At 42.2% G+C, this 26,720-nt stretch overlaps 1 protein-coding gene across 1 annotated transcript in view; it reads left to right on the top strand.

The window, feature by feature from the left end:
• The first annotated feature begins 5,067 nt into the window (after window positions 1–5,067).
• Window positions 5,068–26,720, top strand: part of HGFAC (HGF activator) — a 42,718-nt gene continuing 21,065 nt past the window's right edge. Inside the window, exons 1-7 of the mRNA XM_082759629.1 lie at window positions 5,068–5,217; window positions 6,755–6,809; window positions 8,639–8,735; window positions 14,626–14,699; window positions 20,106–20,219; window positions 21,267–21,398; window positions 22,770–22,880. Coding sequence (XP_082615755.1) covers window positions 5,152–5,217; window positions 6,755–6,809; window positions 8,639–8,735; window positions 14,626–14,699; window positions 20,106–20,219; window positions 21,267–21,398; window positions 22,770–22,880 — 649 coding nt within the window. The 5' untranslated portion in view covers window positions 5,068–5,151. The remainder of the gene's footprint in view (window positions 5,218–6,754; window positions 6,810–8,638; window positions 8,736–14,625; window positions 14,700–20,105; window positions 20,220–21,266; window positions 21,399–22,769; window positions 22,881–26,720) is intronic.

The following is a 26,720-nucleotide window of genomic DNA, read 5'->3' as shown; positions in this document are numbered from 1 at the left end:
GGCTGAGGAGGAGTAAACATTTGGGTGAAGGCGTATCTTTCAATCCCAGCAGGATCTGCTACAGCGCAGCAGCTCCGAATCCGTGTTTGCTGGATCCCAGCTGCCCAGAAACCAGACTTTTGCAGCTTCACTTTTACCAGCATTGCTGCTGCTAGCAGCAGGGGGGGGATAGTTTGAGAAGGGATTGGTTTGCTCTCTCACAGTGTGGCTGAGGTTATGAATGGCCGAAAATATTACCAGCAAAGCCTAGTGCAGGAGAGGATGAAACAAGAAAAGCTACAACCATGTATATTCAACATTCCCCCTCTCTTCCCCTCCCACAGATTTCTGAAGCTCCCAGGGAGAGGGAAGGAGATGTGACACCTCAGGGTGTTTGCGGTTGCAGTGTGCCCATGTGGAAAGCGGTGCCTTTCAGGTGCTACGCTGTTTAAGATTCGTATGAATAACTCATCAGTCTGGGGCACTTTCCAGCTCGGTTTGAGCCAAAGCTTTTCTTTTTTCTTGCTGAAGTAAGCAAACAAACAAAATGATTTCAGCTTTCTTCCATTGCACATGGCCTCAGTGAAGGAGGGCAATGGCTTTTCTCTGGGCTCCACTACAGAACAGGGAAGAGGAGGTGGATGGAGGTTCACTTCTTGCCCAGCAGTGAAGACCCTGGTTTTGGATGTCAGCAATCAGGTTGAAGTTACTCTGTTTCTTGAGACAGCTTTGACCTGTGCTCCTGGCACCAGGGTTCCCATCTTGTCTTATTTTAAAATCTTTAGAAAATCGGTAGCCTTGGAACCCAGGAGCATTACCCTCTGTTTTGGTGATTAGGATAGTCAGTAAGAAGGACAGCCACATTTTGATAAGTACTCCCAAAAGCAGGTGATGGGAATGATCTCAAGCCACAGAGGTAAAGTAATCCTGTCCAGCAGTGACAGCAAGGTTGTAAAAACAGAGGACACCGTTGAACCTTCAGCCATAGGACATTCCTCCCCAAGTCTGCTCAGTACCTGATACACAGGTGTAAAAGTAAATGGATGCAAATATGTTTGAACCTGTCTTCTCCATTTACGTCTAGTGAACTCCTTGATGAAAAAAATGCAATTTTATTATTTAATGCTGGTGGCTGACTCAATTTACTTTTTGTTAGTATTGAGTGATTAAGGATGGTTGTTAACATTGCTTCATTATTACTAAGTAGTTCAGAGTCTGGGCTCAGTCTGGGCTTTTACTAATTATTGCTAAATGTGGAGAAATAAAAGCCATTGCAATGTGGGAAGTGAGGAAAAGAGAAATGTATGAGGCAGCATAATCAGTATGTGATATACCCCCTGCAGCAAGCATTTCTGTCTCTTTCTGCTCATTTATTGTGTGTTTATTTGCCTTTTCATTTTCCCATGATGATGTTAATATAAAGGGAAAATGACTGCTGAAACTGAGGGGTTTTAGCCTTTGATACAGAAGAATTACAGCTTGCAAACGTGACAAAGACTTCCCAGTCTTACTTTGAAACCTTTCATTGACTTCAGCAGTAGCAGAAGCTGGCTCTAAATGCATTTGGATTATGTGTGCTCCACAGGAAATGTTCAATATTATGTGCAGTGAATTTAAGAATCAGGACATGCCTTTCTTTAAAAGGAAAATGGAATTTTCTTAGAAAACAAGAACCAGACTCTAGCTGCAGTTTCACTGGTGGAATGAGCTGCAATACAGGCCCCATGCTTTGAAGCTGCCAAATAACATTGCTCCAACTCCAGGTCTTTCCTCTATTTCCTATTTTCAGATTTCCTCTATTTATAACATAATTTATTCCTCTATTTATAACATAAATATTCCTCTATTTATAACATAAACACTGAAGATATATATATATATATTCTCAGTCTTTTATGGAGCCTCAACTGAAACAGGCACTGAAAGAATTCTGAAATTTAACATTAGGGACTTTATCCTAAGTGTGACAGGGACTGTTTCCATATCAGTGCTTCTCTTGTTGATGTTATAATATCTTCTCTGTCCATACACAACTGTTTTCTCCCATTAGGGAAAGTTTCCTGCAGTATGCTGGAAATGATGAGTCACAGGCAAAGCGGTTCGAGAAGGCAGAGGAGAGCAGCTCAGTGGGCTGATCTGCCTGACCCGTGGGTCATCGTGTGGTGCTCTGCCTCCATCTCTGCTTAGTCGAGTCCCGAGGTCACGCTGCAATTCCCGTAAACTGCCTGAGCACCCGGGGTTGCGGCACCAATGTACATGAGTAAATAAAAAAGGCTGCACTTGCTGGAGAGTCCTAAGCTCCGTGCTGCTGATTTTGTACCCATTTCTGTTATTTTCATGCTGGAAGCTCTGTGCAGCTGGATTCTCTAAAGGAGAGAGTTAAAGAGTTAGGCATGAACATGTGCTGGGAAGGGTTGTCTTCTCTTCTTGGTGCCTTCAGGGTCTTTCCCAGCTCACCCAGCACTGTGTAAAGGTCTATGAGTGTTCTTGTGTCTCAGCTCTCTTTACCCAATCTGTTCCCAAACTGTCCCTGTGTGCAAACTTATGCTGCTCATGACAAAAGCGTCAGATGGGAAGACACAAATATCTGCAGCCTCCCATGTTCTTCATTCTCATGAAGTCCCAAGTTCCCAGTACCCTGTGAGGTTTCTAAGAATTGAATACCAAAATTAAATCTCCAGTTTCTCCAGTTTTCCGAGTAGTTTCTTGCCAATTAAATATTTCTTCCTCTTTAAAAAAAAAAAAAAAAAAAATTTTTTTTTTTTTACAGATTCTAGAAAAAGCCTGTCAAAGGCAGGCAGACTTTCTCCTGGTTATAAAGAACCCATAGGGTCACTAATCACTTAATGTAATTTAAATTTTTTTTTCTCTCTGGCAGTAAGATCTGCTCAGACACCTCTCTGCTGAATCTCTGTAGAGCTTAGGGATATGGTTTAGTGGGGATTGTTAGCGTTAGGTAGAGGTTGGACTCGATGATCTTGAGGTCTCTTCCAACCTAGAAATTCTGTGATTCTGTGAATCAATGCAGGCAGTGTTCCTATAGTAGTTGGGTTTTTTTGGTGGTTCATATCTGTCTGAACCCTGAAATCACTGTTGGGTGATTCAGAGCTCAGAGGTGATTCCCATTACATGGTGATGCTCCTTGGGCGGCTCCTGGAAGCAGCCATGGCAACTGCTTGCTTTGATGTCTTCTTTTGCTTTCTGCCTGCAACATCCCTGGTGTTGATTCTTCCTTTTCCTTTTATTAAGGAACCAGTTTCAGCCAAAAGCTAAGAGTTGTGACTCCCCAGAAAGATGTTCTGCAATTCTTGCTTGTAGTTCAGTGCCACCAAACAGCAACCAGGAGCAGACACACTGAAGGGGGACAAATAATTTATTTTTCTACTTTCTTCCTTTTAGATATATGAAAAAGCTTTCCTACAACCTGTCTTGGTCACCACTGAAATGCTTTTGGTCCCAGAAGTAGATGGTTTTTATTCTGGAAAAGGATGGAAGGAGATTTTGAGTGTTAAAGAAGCATCTTCCTTCTTCTCTTGCTGTCCAGGCCTCACTCTTCTCTCTTTCTGCAGAGCTTTTGGGGACTTTGGATGGAATACTAACCAATGGCTCCCCTGTCCCCCCTCCACCCCTCCACAATTTTAGGAGCATAGATGCTAAGAGATGTCTACAGGTCATTGGATAGGAATTACTAGATGGAAGTGTAATGACCTAAGTCAAGAATGAGGGTAGGAAGTGGAAACCTGTGTGCCAGCTTTGCTAGGTGTCTCCAGACAGACCAGACTGTCTCTGCCTCTCATTTCCTATTTGTAAAAAGAGGAAAAATTAGACAGATCTGTTCTGTGAGTCCACTCTAAAGCTTTTTTTTTTTTTAATTTCAAATCTTCAGGCAACAAACAATGCATAATGGCATAATCTTTTTCTGCTTGTTTGCTCTTTGCTAAATTTTGAAGGAGACAGTTTAAAATTTATGTGGTTCCTGCTGTTTGAAGCCTTACTGACAGTAGGAAAGTTTTGTCTATAATTCTATATCTGCATAATTGTACTAACAGGAGCTATTACTGTGATGACAGACACAGCAGCGTGATAGCACATCCAGTGGAAATTCCCTCCAACATGATAAACCATCATAGAAAAATCGTGCCTCTCAGTCCCAGGGCCTTAATGCCATTGTCGTGTTGGGGTAAAAGAAAAAATCACGCCACTTCCATAGCTGTGCCGGTGAAACTTCTAAGGGCAGAGCAAAACTTAAGCAAGGGCCATGTTATTCCTTCTACTGCTGTGGCTCTGTGGATGTAGGGTGTGAAGAGGTGTGGTCCCTGATTGACAGCAGATGGCTGGCAAGAGCCTCCAGCACAGGCACAGTTATACCAGCCAAACCTGTGGATTTTGGTTGTGGGGCAAGGTGGGGCTGGAACAGCCTCCACTGGCGAAATCTCAGTTTTAGCAATACTCTGCATCCCAATTAGAAGAGCTTCTGTGCAGCTATCGTGGGCAAGCACTTGCCAGACAGATGGCTTTGCTCAGGTGGCTGCAGAAGGGAGATTTTTGGTACACCGACTGTTTTGTCAGTGCTGTGTGTTCTCTCTCCTTTTAGTTTTCCCAGTCTGTTGCTCTGCAGGGCTGTTGTTGTAAGTCACAGCTGGGCAGGTAACCATCTGTTAATGAGTAATTCCTCTGTCTGATACTGGCATTGATCTGTTCCATATTTTGCAATGCAATGTCGTTTCCTGAGTGGGCTTGTTGGGAGCTCCCTGTTATTGCTATACCGTGCTTTTAATTAGCTCGTGAAGGGAAGATGGGAAGTGTCTGGGTGCTAAATGATTTCTGTTACAGGCAACATTGGATCAGCTGCTCTCGAGGTGTCCTTAGCTATTTTATGAGCCCAGGGGAGGGAAGGGAGGATACTGCTGTCTATTAGAGGGACAGGCACTTTGTAACCTCTTTGCTCCTTGTGGTTTAGGCAGGGTATCTCACTCCATGGCATTCCCATCTACCCACAAAGGCATTAATGATTAACGATAAGAGCTCTGCTTACTTAGAAAACTAAAATACCCTAAAGTCAAGTAAATTACAGTGCCTTGCGAAAGTTCCTTGCTGATTCACCCTCCTGCTTCAGCCCAGCCCTGGAAGCTTCCTTCTGCCAGGAAAAACCTTTGTGAGAGGAGAGTGAAGATGAAAGCCTATGCTGCTTTCACTCTTGTCTTGGCTCTGGCTCTGAGTGGTGACTGTTTGAGGATGGTAAGTGTGATTCCTCTGCTTTGGAGTGGCTGATCTCCTACGTGCTGCCTGGCAGGACGATGTTGCCCAGGGGCTGAATGAGTGATGCCGCTGGCCAGACGGAAAGGAAGAGTGCTTCGAGTGAAACACGAAATGGGTTTGTTAGATCAGGGCTCTCAGCAATGCTGACTAACCAGGGGCCTGTAGGATGGCTTGTCCCTATACATTTAAAGCAATTGCTTACATGCATGCTTGCTAGGGGCAAGAGTGAGGGGGAGTAGGGACTACTAAAGTTGTAATACTTTAAAAACGCATCTCAGAAGTGTGTTGGTGCAAGCAGGTACCTGCAATAGCATGGAAAGAGAGTGCTACCCCACCAGGCTTCGCTGCTAGCTGGTAACAACATGATGGCAACTATCTCCTCCTATTGCTGTTTTCATGCCATGCCTGTCAGTGTTTTAAACACGTTTTGTGTCCTTTTTGGGGAATATCTGCAAGGCAGCTGTGGCAATGCATGTCCATGCCAGCTTGACTTTGCCAGTTTGCTCGAACCCTGCTGTGGCCCGGCATCCACCATGGCCTAGCTGATAGCTCTCACCCACACTTGCGTGTGTCACGGTTAGTCTTTTATCACCAGCTAGATTAAAACTAGCTCAGGTTTTCTTAACTGATGCTATAATCCTGACTGTCCAAGTGAAGTGCAGAAGTATTTCTGTAGATGTTGTAGGTTGGAGCAGAGAGGGACATTCACAGTGCCAGGGACAAAGATCAGCCTTGGCTGAAGCCATCAGGGACTTCCCAGTGCAGACAGAATTAGCACAGAGGGTGAGTGCTAAAATTGTTTCTTCCCCAGAACTGTTCAAGCCTACCTATATATCTTAGCAACAGCTTGGCTTTACTGCTTGCTTACTACATTTTCTGCACTGCTCTATGTTCATCATGTGCTGCTTCCTTGACTGCTTTCATTATATTTTTATCTTTCTATGGTTCAGCTGTCAGCAGCTTTGGTAGCAGCAGCATTTTAGGTCTATTACCTTTTTTATTATTTCCTGTGGCTTCAAATCAGCTCAGCCTAGTGATCTTTGCTTGCTGATTGGTGAACCCAGATAAAGCAGAGGTTGGTTTTTAGCTAATGTCCTGGGGGATACAGCTAAATGGAAGAAAAAAATCAAATTTTTGACTTTGTTTTTTATTATTTAAAAAAAAAAGATATTATTTGTAACTGTCAGTTGGCCCCAAAATGCACGTGTTCTGCAGAGAAACAGGGCATGTGTCTCTTGTCTCTTGGCAGTAGAAAGATATAATGGAGCAGGGCTTCAGACTTTTTTGTACTGTGCTGGGTTCTGGTTTAACAGAGACCTTTCACTAGCCAGTGTTTACTTACCCTGGTTCATCAGGTTGTGCCCCCAGCTAAAATCAGGTGCAAATAATGAGATCTTTGCAGAAAAACTGAGAGAAACACAGCTTGAGGGCACCTTGGAAAGCATGTTTGTCTCTACAGGATGGTTCCCAGAGTGAATTTCTCTCTCCAATCCACGTTCTCTTTTTCTCTTTGTAGCACTACAAATCTGGGGCAGGAAGAGGCTCAAAACATGAGTTCACTCACCCACAAGGTACAAAGTCAAATCCAATAGGTTTCATGACAGTAAGAACGATCTGCCTGTCTGCATCCATGCTGTGCAAGCTGGTAGTAAGCCTGTCTTTGTTTCAACATGAATAAGGATTATGGAATGGTTATGACAATATTAATGTCTGCGTAGAGGTGAATTTGGGATTAGCTCAGGCATCTAAGATAATTTCCCTTCAGGTGGGGATTAATGCGAAGGTGCTGATGGGATTTTCATTTTTTTGAGCTGGTGTGACTTATGTTTTCTCACAACACGGTCAGGCTGTAGATGTGCAACTCCCTTTATTTTAATCAGAGCTGTGTCTGCCCTGCATTTTAAAGTACATGAACTCTTTGTATGTATGGGTTCAATTTCTGCCACAGCTCTTGATCTCTGTGTGAGACGAGGGTTTGAGTACCATGCAATTTGCTGCACTGCCTTTATTTAGATGGCACATTAAAAATCAGATGTCCTGGCTGTGTGCGGGCATTGCAGACTTCCAGTTTTAAAGCTTTTATTGCCCTGCATTTTTGCCATTATGGATTATATGAATTGGACCATTAGTGGTGCCTTTACATTTTAGAACAGTCTTTAACGACCTATGGGATGAAATATGTCTTCTGGATGGATGTGTTTTCACAACTGTCCTTGCTACATATAACAGGAACTATCATACAGCTAAGGTAAATATCTGAACATTTGCTCAATTCGTTCAGATAATTTTCAAATAAATTTGAAAACCACATTTCAAAAAGTGATAGCAAAGGGTCTTGTGGAAGCTATTTTGCAGTGGCAATGCAGAAGTGATGGGGTGACTGTAATTCCAATTGGCCAAAAAGGGCTAGGACCACCAGGCTGGGTTATTTTTTTTTCCATAGTGCTAACAACTGGCCTCAGCAGCTCTTTGAGATAATATGATAGGGCTTGAAATGGTTAACAGATATTGCAAGAGTGTGCAGGAACCCCAGCCATAACTGCAGGGTAAGCTCAGGACATGGAGTGATTGCACGTCGTCACCAAGAAATGGAAACATGCTGTGCTGCAGGCTTGGTTGTACGCCCCATTTCTCACCTACAACAGCTGTTGGCTTCCCATTCATGCTCCTGGTTCTCAGAATGGATTGCTTTTAGTTTAATGGTTAAATAAGCTCTGACAGTTTTCCATTGTCTTTTTTTATCTTCAGTCTCTTTCATTCTCAACATTCATCTTGAAGGATTTTTTTCTGTTAGACTCCCACCACCCATCCTTACAAAACTATCGCTGACTTGGCAAATGTAAAACTTGCCCTTTTCACACACCAGTCCCATTGATTTATCTCCATTTATCCCAAAGGGATACAGAATTATCCGTCACCCCCTAACCTTTCCCTACAACCTTTAAAACCTTCTTTCCCCTGGCTGTTTCTATTTCAGTTTGTACTGCCTGGTGCCTCAATTGTTTTAAACAGATATTACAAAGTGAAAGGTAGCCTGAAAGGATACTACTTCAGAAATCAATTTAATATGCTATTACAATACTCCATAATTAGAAATGATAATTGCGATTAATGAATATAATTGGCATTTGCTGTACCAGAAATTGTAATGTATTTTGAGCTTGAAATGATCTGTGATCTTTACCACATAGCCCATTACTCTCTGTTGACTTAGTCATTATGTAGGATTTTTGGCCTCTTCTTATGCACTAGAAGTTGCAAAGACACAGAATCCAAAGCACAGCTGAAAAACTTGAAGTTATCTATCTTTACAATTTCATATAATAACATACAATACGTGTATATATACCTGTGGGCTGGTGTTCATGTGCATGATGAGGTTTTTATTCTTGTATTGCAGTGTTTACGGAGGATGGAAATTTATGCAAATTTCCTTTCCGGTATGGCGGAAGGCTTTACCACTCTTGTTTATCAAATATATTTTCCCGAAAGAAATGGTAAGTTAATGTTGTTCACAAATGAAGACAATGTTCAAATGAAAGTGTCATGCTTTTGGTATTTTAATCTTATTTTTGTAGTAACTAAAATGGGCTCATTCTTGCGCCCACTGAGGGCAATGCTGTTCCACTGCTGATACTCATGGTCCTTGGACCAATAGTCGTGCACAAAGGGGGGTGAACCCAGTTGTGGGGTCCTTAAAACCACATAAATCTCAACAACTGCAGAAATGTTTTTTTTCCTTGGCCTTCAGATTGGAATTGCAATTCTATCAGTGAGGAGAGCTGGTACAGAATGAGCCACTACCAGACAGCAACCCTCTGCTGAAGGCCAAAGGAGAGAGATGACCACCTGTAAGAAGTGACACTTTGTTAAGAAATTGGTTGATTTGTGTGGGCTGTACTTGTAGTGCAGCAGGGACAAGCTGATTTTTGAGGGAAGTTGACTTTTTCCCCCGTATCTCTAATTTCTATTCTGATTGGCACCAGACTCCTTTTGCATGGTGCATTACTCCTGAGTAGAGATTTATTCTACTAGTATGTTTAAGACCAGGTCTCCTAGTTTTGAGCAAAGGTTGTTCTTTCACATGTGGAAGTTGTTAGTATTCATTATTCATTTAAGGTTAAGGGCAGTCAGGTGGGAACCCTACTGCAGCAAGCACTGAATAAACAAGACTAACTTGCAGACAAACCTGTCTAATGAGTGTATTAACAGAAACCAAAGGCATCAAAGCAGGGAGTATATGGGCACCAGTAACGTGAGAATATATGCACAGATGACCTATGTGAAAGGCACATACATACACATTTTCAGGATGAAGATGTTTTGTGGAGTGTGTATTGCTGGCCCATGCAGGACAGAACTTGCAGGTTTTATGCTGCACTATTTTTTTTTATTTTTAGGATCTTTATTGTCTTTCTGATGGCACATCTGTTTCAAGTGCAAGGGCAGGTGTAATACAAACAACACAATGTGTTGCAAATGGACACAGAGCTTCAGGTTAGGAGAGCACATCTGATTGTCCTCAGCATCCAAAGATACAATCCAGACAAGAAACACCTCAAGGATTCAAGAACTAAAGGAAGGGAACTGGAATAATTTTCTAGTGTGAAACCTGTCCTTGATGGACTGCAGCCACAATGAGCTTGACCTTTGGACCAATTTAATCTCATGCAATGTTTAAGATGAGTCTTGTTAATACGTGACACTCTGTGTATTTGTTTTTAGCCAGTTAGGCTACAGAAATGGAAAACCCGTGAATGTATGGGATCCAAGGTTAAAGCATACTTTAGAGCTGACCTTGGACACTTCGCAGTTGTGCTTCCTATTTTTTTTAAAAGCCATTTACAAGTGGGTAGATGAGGAGGGCAGCTGGAGCTGTTTGGTTTTGACAGGCCATTTAACCCCATGGTTGACCTTCTGGCCAGTGTTTACTCTTCTTTCATAAGATAAAAGCAATGCAGTGTGTGACTTCAGGCACGCAGATGCCAGGAACAGAGCCCTGAGGAACTGTTGGGAAATGTGCTCTGTGCATGTTTGTGTGTGCTGGCATCAACCCCGTGTGGGCTGATGGTGAAGAACTGGTCCCAGGGGACAGACAGGTGAGGACAAGGCTTAGCTCCTTCCTGCTGCTGCCTGTCCATGAGCTGCAAGCAAGGATGGAGATGGTGGGAGGCTGGGAGCCACCTGCCTTTTGGGAATGAGACCAGACCAGGAGAAATTGCTCCTTTTTAGATATTTTGCTTAGTCTGCAAGGGTTCTCTGTAATAATTGGCTTTCTGTGCTTGATCAAGACCAAGAGAGTTCTGGAGTATGCACTTAATGAGTACATGTTCTTACTCCTCAGGTCAAACCTTAAGGCTTGACTCAAGGCTAGACTGTGAGCCAAAGCCTGCTTCCACTGGCTTTAGTTTTGTTACGTGCATTCTTATACTTCCTATGAAGCAGGTATAATGCACTAACCCGTGATGTTAGGTTTAATAAAAAGACAGTCCTGCTTCAGAAAGCATTTAAGAGCAGTGTCTATCTTAACACAATGCAGAATATCTCACTTATGAAAGCTGAGATGTTGATTAAAAGGGCTAAAAGTGTTAAGAAGATCAGACATGACCTTGATGATTTCTAGCATTAAACATTTCAACATAAGTCAGAGTTCTGACTGCAGTAACCTCTCCCTACTTAATTCTGAGTGCAACAAACAACATTGTATCTTTATAAATATTTATCGAAAACACAGGAAAGAAGACAAAATAATTGCAGTATTCAAATAACAAACTTCCTTTAACAGCATCCTGTATTGCATTCCCCTTTAATTATAATCTGTTTTCACAGATAAATTCCTATTTAGCATTCTCTTACCAGGTACTAAAGATGTCATGTAAATTCGCCTTTTGTGTTAGAGGAAAAAAAATGCTGGAACTGGTGATGAAGCTCATTCCCACCTCCAGAAACACAAAACAATGTAGGGATGGACAAAATGGGGGTGCAAGTGCCAGGGACACCTGTGAGAGCAAATGTGGCTGGTCTGAACTGATTAGATCCTGTGGCTGCAGGGCTGCTGCTGAACCCTGTCCCTTTTGCTAGTGGTGGGATGAGCTCCCCTGAGATCTCAGGGCTCAAATCCTCAAAAGAGGGCTTTTTGTCCAGCTGGCAGAAGACAAAAGGTAATGAATTTCAAGCTGGAGGGTTTATGGTAGTTGACAAAAGAAGAAGGATATGCAGGGTGAGCCAGGAGACACCAATCATCAGGCTTTGGTTTCTGCTGGTGCTGGCGGTGGTTGCTTTGGTGGTATTTGGCAAAGTCAGGCTATCTCTCATGGCTGGGACAATGCCTAAGGAGGCCAGAGGGAACCTCCAGGCCTTGAACACAGTGATAGCACCAGACATGACCACGAAGCTCTTTCCTTCCACCTATCTGGCTCCAGCTCGGTGCTTTGTGTGGTCTCCAAAAGGTTTTATTATTAAGGCTCCCAAAATGCTCCCAATAGATAAAACAATGGATAAAATAGCCTTTCTTCCATTTGTTCTACCTATCAGTTAGGCCACATCTGTGGTCCACCATTTTGTCTGTCCATTCCTGGTTCTGTTCCGTGTTGTTTATCACACATAGGTTAAAGTATTGGTTTAATCAACCCCTAGTAATAGTGTACTACTGATTCTGGTGTAATTCAATATCTGTGTATTTAAGTTTTCACTTTTTTGTTAACAATTTTATGTGACAGGCTGATGTAAAGACACTTGTTATCCCATAAATTTTGAGAGCGGGCATAAGTAAAACCAGCACAAAGAAAAAATAAGCTGATATTGGCTGGTCTGACAGCTGGAGGCAACATCCTGTGAAAGACCAAAATGTTACCACACTTTTGGAAAGCCTCCCAGTGAATAACAGATATGAAAAAAGGAAAGGAGGGAGAATAGTGAGGTAGCTTTGAGGATGTGCAGAGCTTGTCCCAAACAGTAAGAGAAACGTGGCAGAATATAAAAAACTTATATGAATGTGTAGGAAGCCTGGCACTGAGGAGGCAGCCTGGCAGCCCAGGGCATGATCAACGCCTTCGTAGTCATAGTCACTGTGGGATGATAAGGAATGAGGGGACAGATTGTGAAGAGCATTAGGTGAGAGAACCAGTGGGTTGCAGGAAGCCACTGGAAGAAGCAAAGGCAGGACCTCTTACGACAAAAAAAAAAACAAACACACAACAAACCTTTATGAAGAAAAAAATTGAGCTCTCTATTTGCTTCTAATGTGACACCTGCTGGACAGAGTCCAGAGAGTATTACTTTTTGTATAATTTTTCCCCCTAATGACAGGAATTTGCTCCAATTCTTTATGACAAATACTCAGTTAGTTCTACTTTTAGATGTATACGGAACCTTTTCCATTTGCCTCCCCCATGCTGCTCAGTGTAACACCACTCTGCTAAATCAATAATTATGTCATTCAGAAAACTCTCCTTCCCCATCATTACTGGCACAAATGAAATGTGAAGTCTGAGGCCATTTTGCCAACAGTAACACAAGTAACACACTGCTGAGAAGCACTTAACTCACTGCAATCTTCATGTGCTGTCGACCATCCTTTAAAAGAGCATGATGATCCACTTGCCACCAAAAGAGCACAGGGAAATTTCCATCAACTCCCCGCAGAATTGCAGGGACCTTAATGCCTGTGAGAAAGCAGCATCTTTAAGAACATGCTGAGTTATTTTGCATTAGAATACTAAGCACCTTTCTTTTTATGCACCTTATATGATTGAGGTCAACTAACTTAACATGCGTGGCCTATTCAGAATCTCCATAGGAACCAAAGCATTTTAAATACCACATAGCATCTAGTTAAGAAGAAAGGTAGGGCAGTTAAAAAACACAGATGTGCTCTACAATAAAATTTTGACCTAGCTTCTAGGGTCCTGGAGTGGAAAGATAATTTGATAACACGAGTGTTCAAAGTATAATGAAAATGCAAATAATAAAAACAGATTATCTGACGTGTTAAATAAAGAAAACCTCTATTTCTTCCAATGCCCTGTAGCCACACATTTCCCTATGTGGTGACAGATGGTACAGCTAATATTTATTACAGAACCATAGAACCATTTGATGGTTTAGGTTGGAAAAGACTTTCAAGTTCATTAAGTCCAACCATTAATTGACCTACTGAGCCCTATCACTAAACCATGTTCCTAAACTGTGTCCCTTAGGGCCATGTCCAGCTAGGGAGGATGTTTTGGTGGATGGAATATTGGGACAGGACGTGGACCTCTGGGGTTCAGGCTTGATTCAGTCATGTACTCCCTGCATGACCTTGGGGAAACCTATAAGTAAGTCTACCTCTTCAAGAGGGGAATATGAACTTAGTGCTCGTGAGAGTGCTATGAGTCTTGGAGGCAACAGACAGATAAAGGCAAAAGTGCACAGACTAAATGACCGTCAAAGTCTGCCCGGATGGTGCCTTGGTAGGGTTCTCATAGGCAGTGTAGGGTGCAGGATTCAACGTGCTGCTCTGCAGAAAGGAGAGGGTTTATCCGTGCCTTTGGAAACCACCCATACGTCAGTTATTTCCTCATTTTGTCAGGCAAACTAAAAATTAGAAATACTTTAAAGGAACTGAGTGTAAAATATGTTTGCTGCTGCAAGCCAGGAGAAAGTCCCTCTGCGGACAGTCTTCTGCCTCTGCAGATTATTAAAGGTAACTGGCAGCCATCAGAAATGGGTTGGGTCCTGTTTGGCTTGTTCTGTAATGAATAAAGGAGACATAATTTATTGGCTTTGGTTTTGGTTTTTATTTCTGTCTTTTGTTTTCTAGTCTTAGAAATAGAAAGCAGATTTTTTTTTTTTTTAATTTTCCTTTTTCTGGAGGATTCATTGGGGATCTTAGGTTCTGCTTCCACATCTCATTCTTAGTCTGTATTTAATTTGAAACAGATGGGGCAGAGCATCTTTAACAACAACAAAAAGGCATATATTTTCCTCTGGTGTTCAGAGAGTTTGAATGAAACAGATGCTGACTAGGAAAAAAGTATGAATTTACATATTGCCAAAGAGCAAAGGCCATGTAGTTTCAATGTAAAAATATATTCTTGGCCTTTCTGGACTGAGAGCAAAAAGACGGTGCCTGGCTATAATGAAGCAATGTTTTGAGGGGCACAGTGGTCTGTAGTAGCCCTAAGCCTGTGAACCCTCATAAGCATCTTCTTCTCTGTAAGATCTTTATTTGAAGCCAAAAATCCCAATATTCTGTGCACAAATTGCTCCAACAACAGCCGGGGTGAAACAGCTTCCCATGCTTGCCCTTCATTCTCTGTGATTGTGAGGGGTCCTCTTGCTTCACCTGGTGCAACATCCATGCTGTTTGAAGCTGCTCTAAGCTGCATCTCTAATTCCTTCCAGGTGTTCAACAACGCATAACTACGACCGCGACAGGAAATGGGGGTACTGCAAGTTGTTCTCCAAAGAGCAGACAGGTAAGGCAAACCATTGCCTAGTCACACCATTTACCTGCTTCCTACTTTGCCATCTACAGCAGGAAGGGAAAGTGCCTTCTGTGCAGCTTTTATTTGGTATACATAGAACAAGCCTTCACACTAGCCATTTCTGGGGTCTCTCTGTGACTCTGCATAACCATAGCTGTGAATTCATAGCCATTGAATATTCATAACCACGAGGCTGTGAATATCACAGAGTCTTTAATTCACTGTTGACTAACCCAAAGCCATGGAGAGAAATTATGGCAGAGCCAATATGGAAATCTGAGCTCCTGCTGAGCACAGAGGTGATCATCTTCTCCTCCCTCATGCTTTGGAGGTGCCTTTTAGTTTTTCCCTAATCTAATCAGCTACATTTTCTGTCTCTTTGATTATTATTTTTTTAGAAGGTACAGAACCATTTCACACTGTGTACAACATACAGCCATCGCTTTACAGCTGTCCTGCCTCAAGATCTCAGAGTAAGGGGTAGGCCTTCAAAACCAGTCTTTCTTGGGCTATGGGCTGCTTCAGAAAATACAAGAGGACAGATATTTCATTGCAAGAGAACCAAGGGAGAATGAAAGGGTTATTTAGCCAAGCAGTGCTACAGCTTCATGTGGATCACCCCACTCAAGTGCTATGATTACCTCATTGTGAAAGTCTGTCTAAAACGAGAAGCCAAGATCTGTGGCAAAATCTCCTTTCTATATAAGTCACTCCTAAGTGACACAGTGGGTGAAAGCACCACGTCCCAAGCATTCCTGTGGGGAGCATGCATCCCTGTCCTCAGCATTACCTTGATGGCTGGCTCTAGCATGGCTGTCTCCCCAGCTTCATGGGCTGGCTGCTTGGGGATCTCATTTGGCAGCATATGACATTCATTTTGAGGCATCTAACTCATTCATTTTGCAAGGAATATACACATCTAGTCCTCAATTTATACAGTGACAGGGTGGCGTTGAAAAATCGTATGTAGCACTGATTAGACTTGATGCCCCTGTGTCTATTTTTGGATCTGTGTCTAAATGTTGATCATGTTCCTCTGTTCTCCTTGATACTGCTTTCAGATGTGACCTGTCTTGTTTAGTCTGTGGAATCTGGCTGGACAACCTTATATGTTCCCTTCTCACTTTCAAACAAAGGACATTTTCTGCCATCCCCTTGCAGGGATTTCTCCATCCTGTCAGGAGACTCATTGTCAAACATATTACAATCTACCAGAGCACTTGAGAAGCCAATGCTGGCTGAATCATCCTGAGAGTCTCAAATTAAGCAGTGTGCAACATCATCATTTTAAACTTAACAACTTTAAATTATTTTCCAGCCTGGCTTTAAAACAGATCAACAGTAGATCAGAGACAAATGGCCTAACCCAAAACAAGCAGCAGTGCATGTGCCTTTGTAATGCAAGTGTGCCAGACATGAACACAGACTTTATAGACAGTTCATGCTTGCAAGAGTCAGGTCATGAAGGTTCCACTTCCTTATTCATGGGTGTCCTCCCAGAGCGTGAAGTGTTGGAAGCAGTAACTCATGACTATTTTAATCCTCCAGTGAAACCGTGTCACAGTGGTGTCTGGCTGATGGCAGGAGGCTGTTTCAGTGACTGAGGAAGCAGCTCGCCAAGCCCCATGCTTTGCATTTCCATGTTAGTGAGCATCCTGGCAGGCACAACTCAGGTCCAGCCCCACCAGTGGTTCTCCGGCACCTGAGAAATGCCCCTGGGCTCTGCCCTAAAGTGAATTTAAAAGGAGGGTTCCTGCCTCTCTCTTGTCTTTCCCCATCCTTACTGCTTTTATTTCCCCACTCCATTTCTTCTCAGAACAGATCTTTCAGCCCTTTTCCTTTCCTTTTCTCTTTGAAGTCTTGGGGGTAGAGTTTCTGTTGTGCTGTTTCTTCACTGCTGTGAATGAGTCCCAGACCACCCTGGCATCACTTGCTGCTCCTCCTATACAGAAAAACACAGGGCTTATAGGACCTGTGTCCTTTTGGGACCCAAGATAGTCCATTTGGCCAGGAAAGGGAATTCCCCAGTGGAGGATGGATTTACTGGGGAGCCCTCCATCTTCCCCCTCTCCCCACTGCTCCTCCAGGGGTTCCTCGTGCCACCTCTGTCCCGCTCCCTGCCCATCACTGTGGTCCTGGCAGCCCCATGAGCAGCTGTCTCCAACTCTTCAGCTAATTTTCAGCTGTTACTCTCTGTAGGGTGGTTTGCTAAAAGAAAGGCTTGCCAGCCCATCTCTTGATGAGGGCTGTCAGTGTACTACAACCCCAGTAAGGCCTTTCCCTGGTTACTGGTTCTTCTCCAGAAAGCAAGAGCTGTGTGTGTGAGAGTGAAAAGGAAAAGAAAGAGAGGGATGGAATCATTGCAGGCTGTTACAAAGAAAATACTTTATTTCTAGAAGCGTTAAGGATTTTGTAAAATTAAATATAAAAGTATTGAGATGTTTGTTTATTTATAAGCATAGTTCTATTTTATTTACTTATGTATGTATGTATGTATTTATTTATTTTTTTAAGCAGCAGGCACTGTATTTGGACTTGGAAAAGGTTTAACAGATCACCAGCCATAGGTTAAAGAGTAAAAGTTTATGTTGAGTTCTAAAGGGAGGAGTGGCAAAATGGCTGAAGGGTATTTCAAGCAAAGGGAGGAGAGTTCACTTGGTGGGGAAAATAACTGGGAAGAGGGCAGGAGTCAAACTGAATAATGCTGATCTTCTAAACATGGAAAGTATACCATTTTATTGTGAAAAGAATCCCATTAATCTAACCTAATCGCACTTTTGGGGGAGTCTCAGCTGCTTTATAGGCACCTGAAAAGCAGTTAAAAGTGAAATTCTGGGGGGAGAAAACATCCTTGGCTGACTAGTGAGAAGTGTGCAAACTGGGATGGGAAGGATCAAAGACTGAAGCATGGACTCTCTCCAGGCCCAGAATGCCCTGTGTACGTGGGGAGTCTGCTTGAACCCATTGAAGCTGCTTGCAAGTTAGTGTTAAGCAAGCATTTGAGGCATCGATCCAGAAAAATACTTCTGCCAACTTCCAGAGAAAGTTTTACCAACAAGCCTTTAGCTGCAGGGTGAAGTTAAGCTTGGGTATAAAGGCTCTGCTGGAGGGAGATGTTAGCACTGTGCAGTACAGAGCCAGAGCTCACAGAAACAATACCTGGAGCGCTTGTTCAAAACCCCCTGAAATTAGCAGGAGCTTTATCGCTGCCTTTGGGAGATATTTGTTCAGGTTTCTAGAGGATCTGCCTTTCCTGCCCCGGAAATCCTTTGGAGAGCATGTGTAGTATCCGCCCGAGGTGAGCACCTTCATGGACATGGGCCAGGCTGTGCCTGCATGGCTCAGATTTATACAAATATATAGGCATACATGCACAATGCCCTTATGTATGGGACCTCCAGATCTTGGGCAGCCTGTTAATATTACTGCTCAGGCTGCTGAACGTCTGGAAATCTTGGACGAGTGGCCAAAACCCTGATTTGGAAAAAAATGTCAGACAGCCAGACACCAAGTTCTTTTTTTAAGAGATGTTTGGACTGATATGGAAAGAAGAACTAGAGAATTAGTGCTGTGTGGGCTGCGCAGGCAGGAGGAAGAGGCACCACTGCAGGGGGGGCTGTGAGGAAGAGCAGCCCCTGGGAAAGGTGGGTGGCAGAAACAGAAAGTTTTTGTGGGCAGATACGGTTAGACAAGGCAAGACAAGGCTCCTGCTCATTCAGCAGAGCTTCAGAGAGGTGAAGCTGAAGTCAAAGTGACTGCTAGCAAACACAGAGTGTTTTTCCCATGAGAGTGGGGAGGTAATGCTGGGTGGCTTTAGACATTGGCTGAACAAGCAGGGACTTGGTACTCCCTGGTTAATGGTGGGCAGGATTCCTTACAGAGAGGTGTGAATTGTCCGTGTGCTTAGAAGCATCTCTCAGAGGTAGAAGTTGGTCCTGGGCTCCAGGACAAGAGGGGAGGGATGCAGAATACCCTGGGGAAGTCTGGCAGTGCGTAGGTGTGATATAGTGAGGGACCTGGACTAGGAAGGAAAGGAAGGGATGTTAATGCTCTTTGCAAGTTTAATGAGGGTACTGAGCACTGCTGCACCAGAGGATGGCCTGGAGACCAACTCATGGTTTGGACTTGATGGGTATAGGAAATACAGAATTTGCCTTTGAAGAAACATTACGTCACTACAAATTTCATAACTATCAAGCAGCATGAACAGGAGAATCATCACTGCCTTTACTTGCTTTCCCTTGATGTTATCCTGGAGTGAAACTACCAGTGAATACACCCAAGGCTGGTATTTACACCAATTACACCACTCTGTCCTGAAGTAAATATTTTGATAAGTGCAGGGGAACCTTCCCATTTACACTGCCATAGCCAAGTTCAGGATCTGCTCTTTCATGCTTCACCTCAGCTCTGTATGTGTGTGCCTGTGTCTTCGTACATTACCTCCCATGTTTAGGACTACACTTTAACCAAAGGAGCACTTGGGTTGAATAACTCTACAGCTGCTCTTGTAGAGTTGGACTAGCTTTAACAAAAAGGATTGAAATGCAGACAAGATGTTAGGCTAACTCTTCCACAGGTGTAAAATATGTTGTTGGTTGACTTCAGGGGAGATACTGTCCTGGATACTATCTGGAATCAGGAGCTCTGGGTGGCCAGCTAGACTCACAATTTTTGTTTTGATGGAAGTAGAGCTTCCATCACAGGGCTGAGAGAGTCGTCCTGGTGCACCCTCTTCTCTTCCAACCTATTTTCCCATGATTTAGAAAATTCCCGTACAAACAGATACACTACTCCGGTCCAGCTCAATTTCATTTGGCCTGATTTATTTGGACGTGCCCTTGTTTTGCTTCAAAAGTTTTTTCCTTTGTTCCGGCTGTCCTTTCATTTTAGACATAATCCAAAAACCCATAGCAAATTCCTCTGTGGAGGATCATCCTTCGTGTCATTTGAAAGAGAAGATGCATAATCCCGGTTATTTCTGTTGAAATGCGAAGCATGCAGGGCGGTAATCCGGGCAGAGGCAGAGCTGCAGCCTTCCCTCCCCAGTGCAAAGGCACAGCTCCATCTTGTGGGCATTCAGCCCATCTTCTTCCTCACCATACAACTTCATGCGTGCCTGAACCCACCACCATGGGACAAGTTACTCTGGTGGAGAAGGTTCAGCACAGTGGTTTGCTCTCCTTTTTAAAAAAGCTGGGTAAGTATAGCTGCTTTGGAGCTTAAAACAAGAACAACGTGAATAGTTTGGATAAAGACCGTTTTAGATTCATAGGTGGTATTAAAACCACTGTGCATCGAACCAGAATGGTTAAGGTAACCAAGCCGACGCCTAACACAACAAAGCACGGCTTATCTGGCAGTCATTAACAGCAGCTTCTTATGTGGCCTGCCTAGATTACTGCGCAAACAGCCCTTGCCAAAATGGAGGGACCTGTTTTCTCGCTCACGGCCATAGGATGTACCACTGTGCCTGTTCTGAGGAATTCACGGGAAGGGACTGCCAGATGAGTAAGTATCTTCTTACACGAGTGTTACAACATGAAATACGAGCAGTAAGTAGAGCTCATTAAAGTTTGCTTAATGAAAAGGTAGTGTTGTTGTGATGGGAGAGACCACTGCAGCATGGATGTTTGTGTAGGCGGATTTCCAAATGGTTATGACAGACAATCCATTAGTGACAGGACAGCTGAAAATAGCTTGATTATACAGTTGTAAATCCAAGCATGCTCTGAGCCAGTGAGATATTAAGTTATGGGAAACACAAAGAGCCTCTTCCCCTCCCTTTGCTGTTTTTAAGATTTAAATATCACTTACATGTTTGGAGAAGACTAATAATACCATCTAGTAGGTAGGGCAGGGAGACATGAAAAAGCAGCAGCATTTCAGGTGACGCCTTACTGCTTGTGCATATGCAGACACGGGGCCATTTCAGCTTCTCCTATGATGTCAGCCTTCCACCTGTACAGCTTCTCCACCTTCAGGGGAGTCATTTCCAAAGGTGGAGGAGATTCAAGCCGAAGAACTTTGCTTGGGTCATTTCTCCAGTTTTGTGGTGGTGTCACTCCCAATTTACTGCATGTCAAGGGAGGAATTTGGCTTTTACAAGGGCTTTCAGGTACACTTGCTGTTGTTTAATAAAGGCTTTTTCCTGAAGCTCTAGACTGTCTCCCACCATAAGCAAGGATGCCCTTTTCAGTGTTGGTGCTCCACCATCTCCAGCGCAACCCATTGCCTGTGACTGACACCATAAAGTGTGACAGACACAGCAATACATCACTGATTTTATTTTTTGTATTTGCTGACTGAACTTTTGGGAGGGCTGAAATGATGCTGCCATGTTAACTGAGCTTTAGGAGAAAGCCACCTCTGCCTTGAGGTCCTTAGAGCTGTGGCTTAGCGCAGCCACACCTTGGAGGCTGGCTTCTTTGAGAAGCACCAGCTGTCAACAAACATACATCAATTCAACAAGAAAAAAAGGGAGAAAGGGTATGTGGTGCCGCCTCCTGCAAGAAATAACCTCAGAAAGCCTGTGATGTTTTTTAAACTGTGTTTTAGGGAAATGTTTTGACAACAGTCTCTATGAGTACTTTGATGTGGGCATGACCTGGTCAAGAGTCCAACAAGGAGCTGTGGAGCAGTGCACATGTGTGGATGGCGAGATTGAGTGCCAGAGTATCAAACATGAAAGTAAGCACACTTTTTTATTGCAGCTCTTGACCAGCATGGGGGATAAATGATAGTAAGGGTATCAGGGTCTGAGTGGTGTTACCAGAGCCAGGCTGCTATTGCAGCTCACGTGCCCTCCCCAAGAGGGCCATATCCTCCCATGTGTGAGCAGTAATGCTGACCCAGGGAATCACTTTAGTGTGTCCATCTTTATTAAATGAATTAAGCTGAATTTTAGTGACAAGCCTTAGTGCTGTCCTTGACGGAGATTCAATCCTGAACTGCAGTGCGTAGGAATATGCAGCAGATGATACAGTAGAAGTGCTGAAATTTCTGACTTTTCTCTCTTCCAAAGCTGTAACGTGCCTGAGAGACACACCCTCCTCTACTCTTTCCCTGCACACCTACAATTACTTGAAGTTACTGTTTCCTCTGAGATTTCTTCCCAAGCCTATCCCAGTGTGTTAACTACTTGCCTCCAGGATCCCATTGCCCTGCATCGAACCCAGAGTCCCCATGACTTTAGGCTCAACATACTCATTTCCAACCAGGGTGATGCTTAAGTTGTGAAGCCTCCACCTTGTTTTGGGCTCCCAGGTGCCAGACAGAGTTATCCAACTAGCTGCAGGGCATGTGCTCCAGGTTGTCACCTATCTGATGAAGCCATCATGGCACCTCCCTTTTGAAAGGATAGATGGTGGGAAGCAAAAGTATGCCTTACCTCTGTGTGTATGCTCCAGTATGGCTATTGTGTTATTCAGTCTGGCTGACTGGATCCACCCCCCTAGACTACCAAATAACTTAGAGTACCAAGTAAGCTTCACAGAAGCCCTTTGAAGTAACTAGGTGCTTTTATTTCCACCTTACAGAAGTGGAAATTGACATATGGAGAGAGTTGGTGGCTTTCTAGGACAATGGGAGTCCTTGGGAGAGCTTGTAAATTTAATAGGACTTCATATTTCCTCGTTGGACACCCTAAATATTTGGCTGAGCTTCCTGCTAGATACCTCATTACAAATTTCAACACAGCTCTGTGGCAAACTTGGAATTGGCAGAACCCTCTGTACAGAACAAAATGCTAATGCCAACATCATCACCACTGGTAATAACAATCACCACCCCCTTTTATCTATTGTTCATTAATAATATTTTTCAATAGCTATGCTGACATTATCCAATACAAGTGAAAGCAATGAGACAGACCTCAGTGGGCAGAAATCAGCGTAGTTTCTTTTTCTTCAATTCATATCAGGTGTAGGTCTGAGATGAGTAAAAAGGAAAATCTTCCTCAAAATATATATGCAGGAAGAAGATGTACTAAATTAAGGTAAAATGGACGGATTCTCTTGAATTGCTTGTATCTTTGATTTAATCTTTGTCTTCTGCTTGTAGGTTGTGTTCATGATCCTTGCATGAATGGTGGAGAATGTAAAATGATTACCTCCAGTAGGGAAATCGTATGTGATTGCAAAAGAAATTTTGTAGGAAAGTATTGCAATATTGGTAAGTATAACAATGTTCTGGCGGGCAGGGAAGTTGGAATTTTCATGTATGTGTAAGCGTAGGGATTTTTTACCTCTTTGTTGTATTTTACGTTTGCAGACATTTCTTGTAATAACAGAACAGTAATGTAGAACTTCACAAACAATTTTTAATGTATTCCTCCAGTGTAGAACGTGACACACTCTTCTTCACTGAAACACTGCTTCTAAAAATATTTGTTCATGTCCTTAACTTTATGGAAAATTAAACACAGAAGTTTTAATCTAATTACTCATGTCCATAAAACTAAGTGCATGTGTCCATTTTGTAGGGTCAGAGTCACAGAGCTGTTACCCAATACAAATGCTTCCCCATGGATTCAAGCATATTGTGCTGTCCCCTCATGAAATAAGGAGTTGTGCTCTAACAAAAGCTAGCAGCTGGCTATATTTGGTAGCACGAGGTTGTTGTGAGATGTAGACAGAGATAAATGTACACCCTTTGTTTGGATTATTTTGTACTTCAAATTAATATCACATTTAGCTCTGTACAGCTTACCTAAAAAATTCTTACTTGTACTGGTGGGTCAGGGAAGAGAAATCTGCCCTTTGGTGTCTGTGTGCTAGCTCTCTACTGCTTCTTATTTGTTGCTGCATTGTTTTTGGTATAACTTCACTGCAGAAGATTTAACATTTCTCACTGCAAGGGTTACATCTCTTTGTAAAGCTCACCTGAACACTAAATCTTAAGTTGTATCAGTGGCTGCTTTTTAAATACCAAAGATATTAGGCATAATTTATAATAGACCTGCACTCATACCAGCCTGTGATTCCAACTGACTCATTGGCTGTGGCTTTCAGTACATAAACCCCAAGACTTTGATCTAGATTTCATCAAAATCGAAGATAAGGCTTCTGGAAGATACGGTGGGCACCTATTTGGTCTGATTGAGTGCTTGAGTTAAAAAATAAACAAAAAATGAGAGCACTAATATATAAGTTGGTATCTGGTAATCTTCTCTGTTATTCTGGGGGTTAACAAATTGTGCAGCCATCTATTCAAACTGGAAAAAATCTACTTGGGAGACTGACAGTACAGCTAGAATAACAGATATCAGGAAAGAATTGGCAAATTGAATGGTTTATGAACTGGTCCTGAACCTTCATTTACCAGATACCTGATTAATCATGTGAAACAAGTTTGTGACTCTTGGAAGTAGCTCACTGTAGCTCTGTTTTTGTCCTTCTATTGCCCCAGTGAGATTTTTCCTGGGCTTTGCTGCTCCATGGATTTGGGTGGCAGGACTGCATGTATACAGTGCATTTACAACCTAATATCCTGGGGAGGACTGCACACTGCTTCACATGAAAACACTTTCCAAATTCCTATTTAGTTATCAACTTCCCATGCCCAGAGCTGCAATGCTGTATGTAAACATCCGCCAAGCATGTCTGGGATTGGGAATGTCAGGATGGCAGTGTTGTAGCTGTAATACTGGTTTTCTGTTAGACTGGCTCAGAACAAGAAATAAGCAGGTGCTCTTGATTACTTGAAAATAATAAAAGCAAACATTTGGTTTGCTAAACAAATGGCTTTAGATGCTTACAATCCATCTGCATTCAGCTGCCTAACACCCCCACACAAAACAGGTACTGAAGGATTGTGTTTATGTGTCAAGGGCTTACAAAGAAGTACAAAAATGAAAAAAAAAAAAAAAGAAAAAAAAAAGAAAAAAAAGAAGCCTCTTTGCCAGGATTTGGTCATTCTAAATTAATGCAAATAAATTAGTTCTGGAGTCTACTGACCTGATAGTGCCACCACTCAAGTGCAATGGTATTTTGGTGAAAGCACAGGGAGTTTGTGATCTCACAGCACATGGAACAGATTTCTAAATATGTGTTGGATTAATTTATTCTTCAAACCTTCAATTTGTTGCTGTGAGCACAGCTGGCTTGTTTTTTTTTTTTTTTTTTTTTTTTTTTTTTTACAGTCTTGTAGTTTCCTTTGTCTCACAGGACTGAGTTGGGAGGTTGGTTACACTTTAATCTCAGTAGCCTCTGGTTATAATGCTCGATTTAGAGAAAGTTGCAGTGTCCCCATCCCAGTGTCTATAAAATTTACTTTATTCTAAATTGTTCATTTGTGGAGGCAACTTTAAACCCAAGTTGTGATGTAAAGATGCCTTAAAAAAAAGGAAGGAAGGAAAGAATGAAGGAAAACAAAAACAAAACTATTTAATGGACGATAAGTACCCCCAAATGTTATTGGGCTGTGATGTGATTGAGATCTCTGTGATCTGCCCTTGACTTCTACAAAAAATAACCAATCTTCATGTATTTCTAACAGAAAATCAGCTAATTTGTCTTAACATCATACTCACAAATATAAATAAATGCAGTGTTATCCGGGGTGAGATCACAAATCTGAGTACTGTTGTGCCTTGAGTACTGGTAAAGTAGAGGATAATTGAGGAGTAGCGCTACTAGCAGGAAATTACAGAGAAATACTTCTGGTCTGAGGAATTTCTCAGCAGACCACTGGATGTTCATATCTGATAGACCTTTACTTGTTTTCCACTGAATTTGTCTGAACTTTATAGAACTTTATGATTTCACCTTTCAGAGCATGCCATGACAAGAAGTTCCAGAATTTAAATAGATGTGAAGAGAAACAGTATTTTCTATTGTTAGCTTAAAACCTACTCCCTGATAATTTCATTTCCCCCCACTTTGTACTGTGAGTAACAGAATAATTGTAACTTTGCAGATACCTATTTATCTGTCCGTTGATGGTCTCTTTTTCAGACTATGGGGTCTTGATCACAGCTTAAAATCATTTTTGACAATTTTTATCATTTTCTTGCAAACAATCATTACAGATATTGCCAAGCTATTCTCATAATGGCCATGCAGTTCTTGGCAAATTGTGAGATGGATTAAAAAAAAGTATGGGTGGTGACAAATGTAACATAGGACATGTCTATAACAAAGGGGATCTATATACAAAAGACAGTTTCTAATATAGATTTCTATTTTTTTGGTAATAATAATTTATTTTCTAACCCCTAAAGAAGAATCCATCATTATTAAAGAAAGACCTGACATTTAAAAAATGTTCTAACACAGTTTCTGCATAAGATTTTTGGAAAGGAAAATAGATTACATCACTAAAAAGTCCCTCCCCAAACAGATGCTGTTTAAAATTATGCAGGTATACACTTTTAATTAAGCTTAATTCATAATAATAGCACTTACATATGTATTTGTAAATTAAAAAAAAAGAAACACAAACAAGATTTTGTATAAAGAGTAACTGTGTTCACTTTGGAGACAGAGCTCTTGATGAGGGAGCTCTGAATCCAAGCTTTAAGCGAAAATTCAGAATTAATTATCCAACCAAGAGTAGCAATGCTCATCTTACTGTACAGAGAAAGTCACAAAAAGGGTTCAGAGTCAGTACTTTGGCAGTAATAAAGGTGAGAAAGAAATGAAAACTAAGAGGCATGTAAGGGTGATACTTTATCTGTGGCCCAATCTGGCATAGAGAGTAGGGGAGAAGGGAGGGAATTGTGAAGATGCTGAGGGAGATGTTTAACTTGAGAAATGTTTAACTTCATTGGAGGCAATAACTCATGACAAACAGTAATGAAGATGTAATTGTAAAATTACTTTGATATTTCAAGTTTCTTTGAACCAAGAGAAGCTGTGGTAGAAATGTTCCCTGAATACTAAGGGACACAAAGAATGAGGAACAACTTGAACAGACGACAGATTAATCATTTATACTCGGCATTTATGCAGATATTAAAGGGACTTGGAAGGTGAAGGAAAGAGACATAGATTTATTTATTTATTTATTTTT

This window comes from Aythya marila (assembly GCF_965140915.1).
Source record: "Aythya marila genome assembly, chromosome: 4".
Lineage (NCBI taxonomy): Eukaryota > Metazoa > Chordata > Aves > Anseriformes > Anatidae > Aythya > Aythya marila.
The sequence above is the reverse complement of the archived record's forward strand: the minus strand, read 5'-3'. Positions and strand labels throughout refer to the sequence as shown.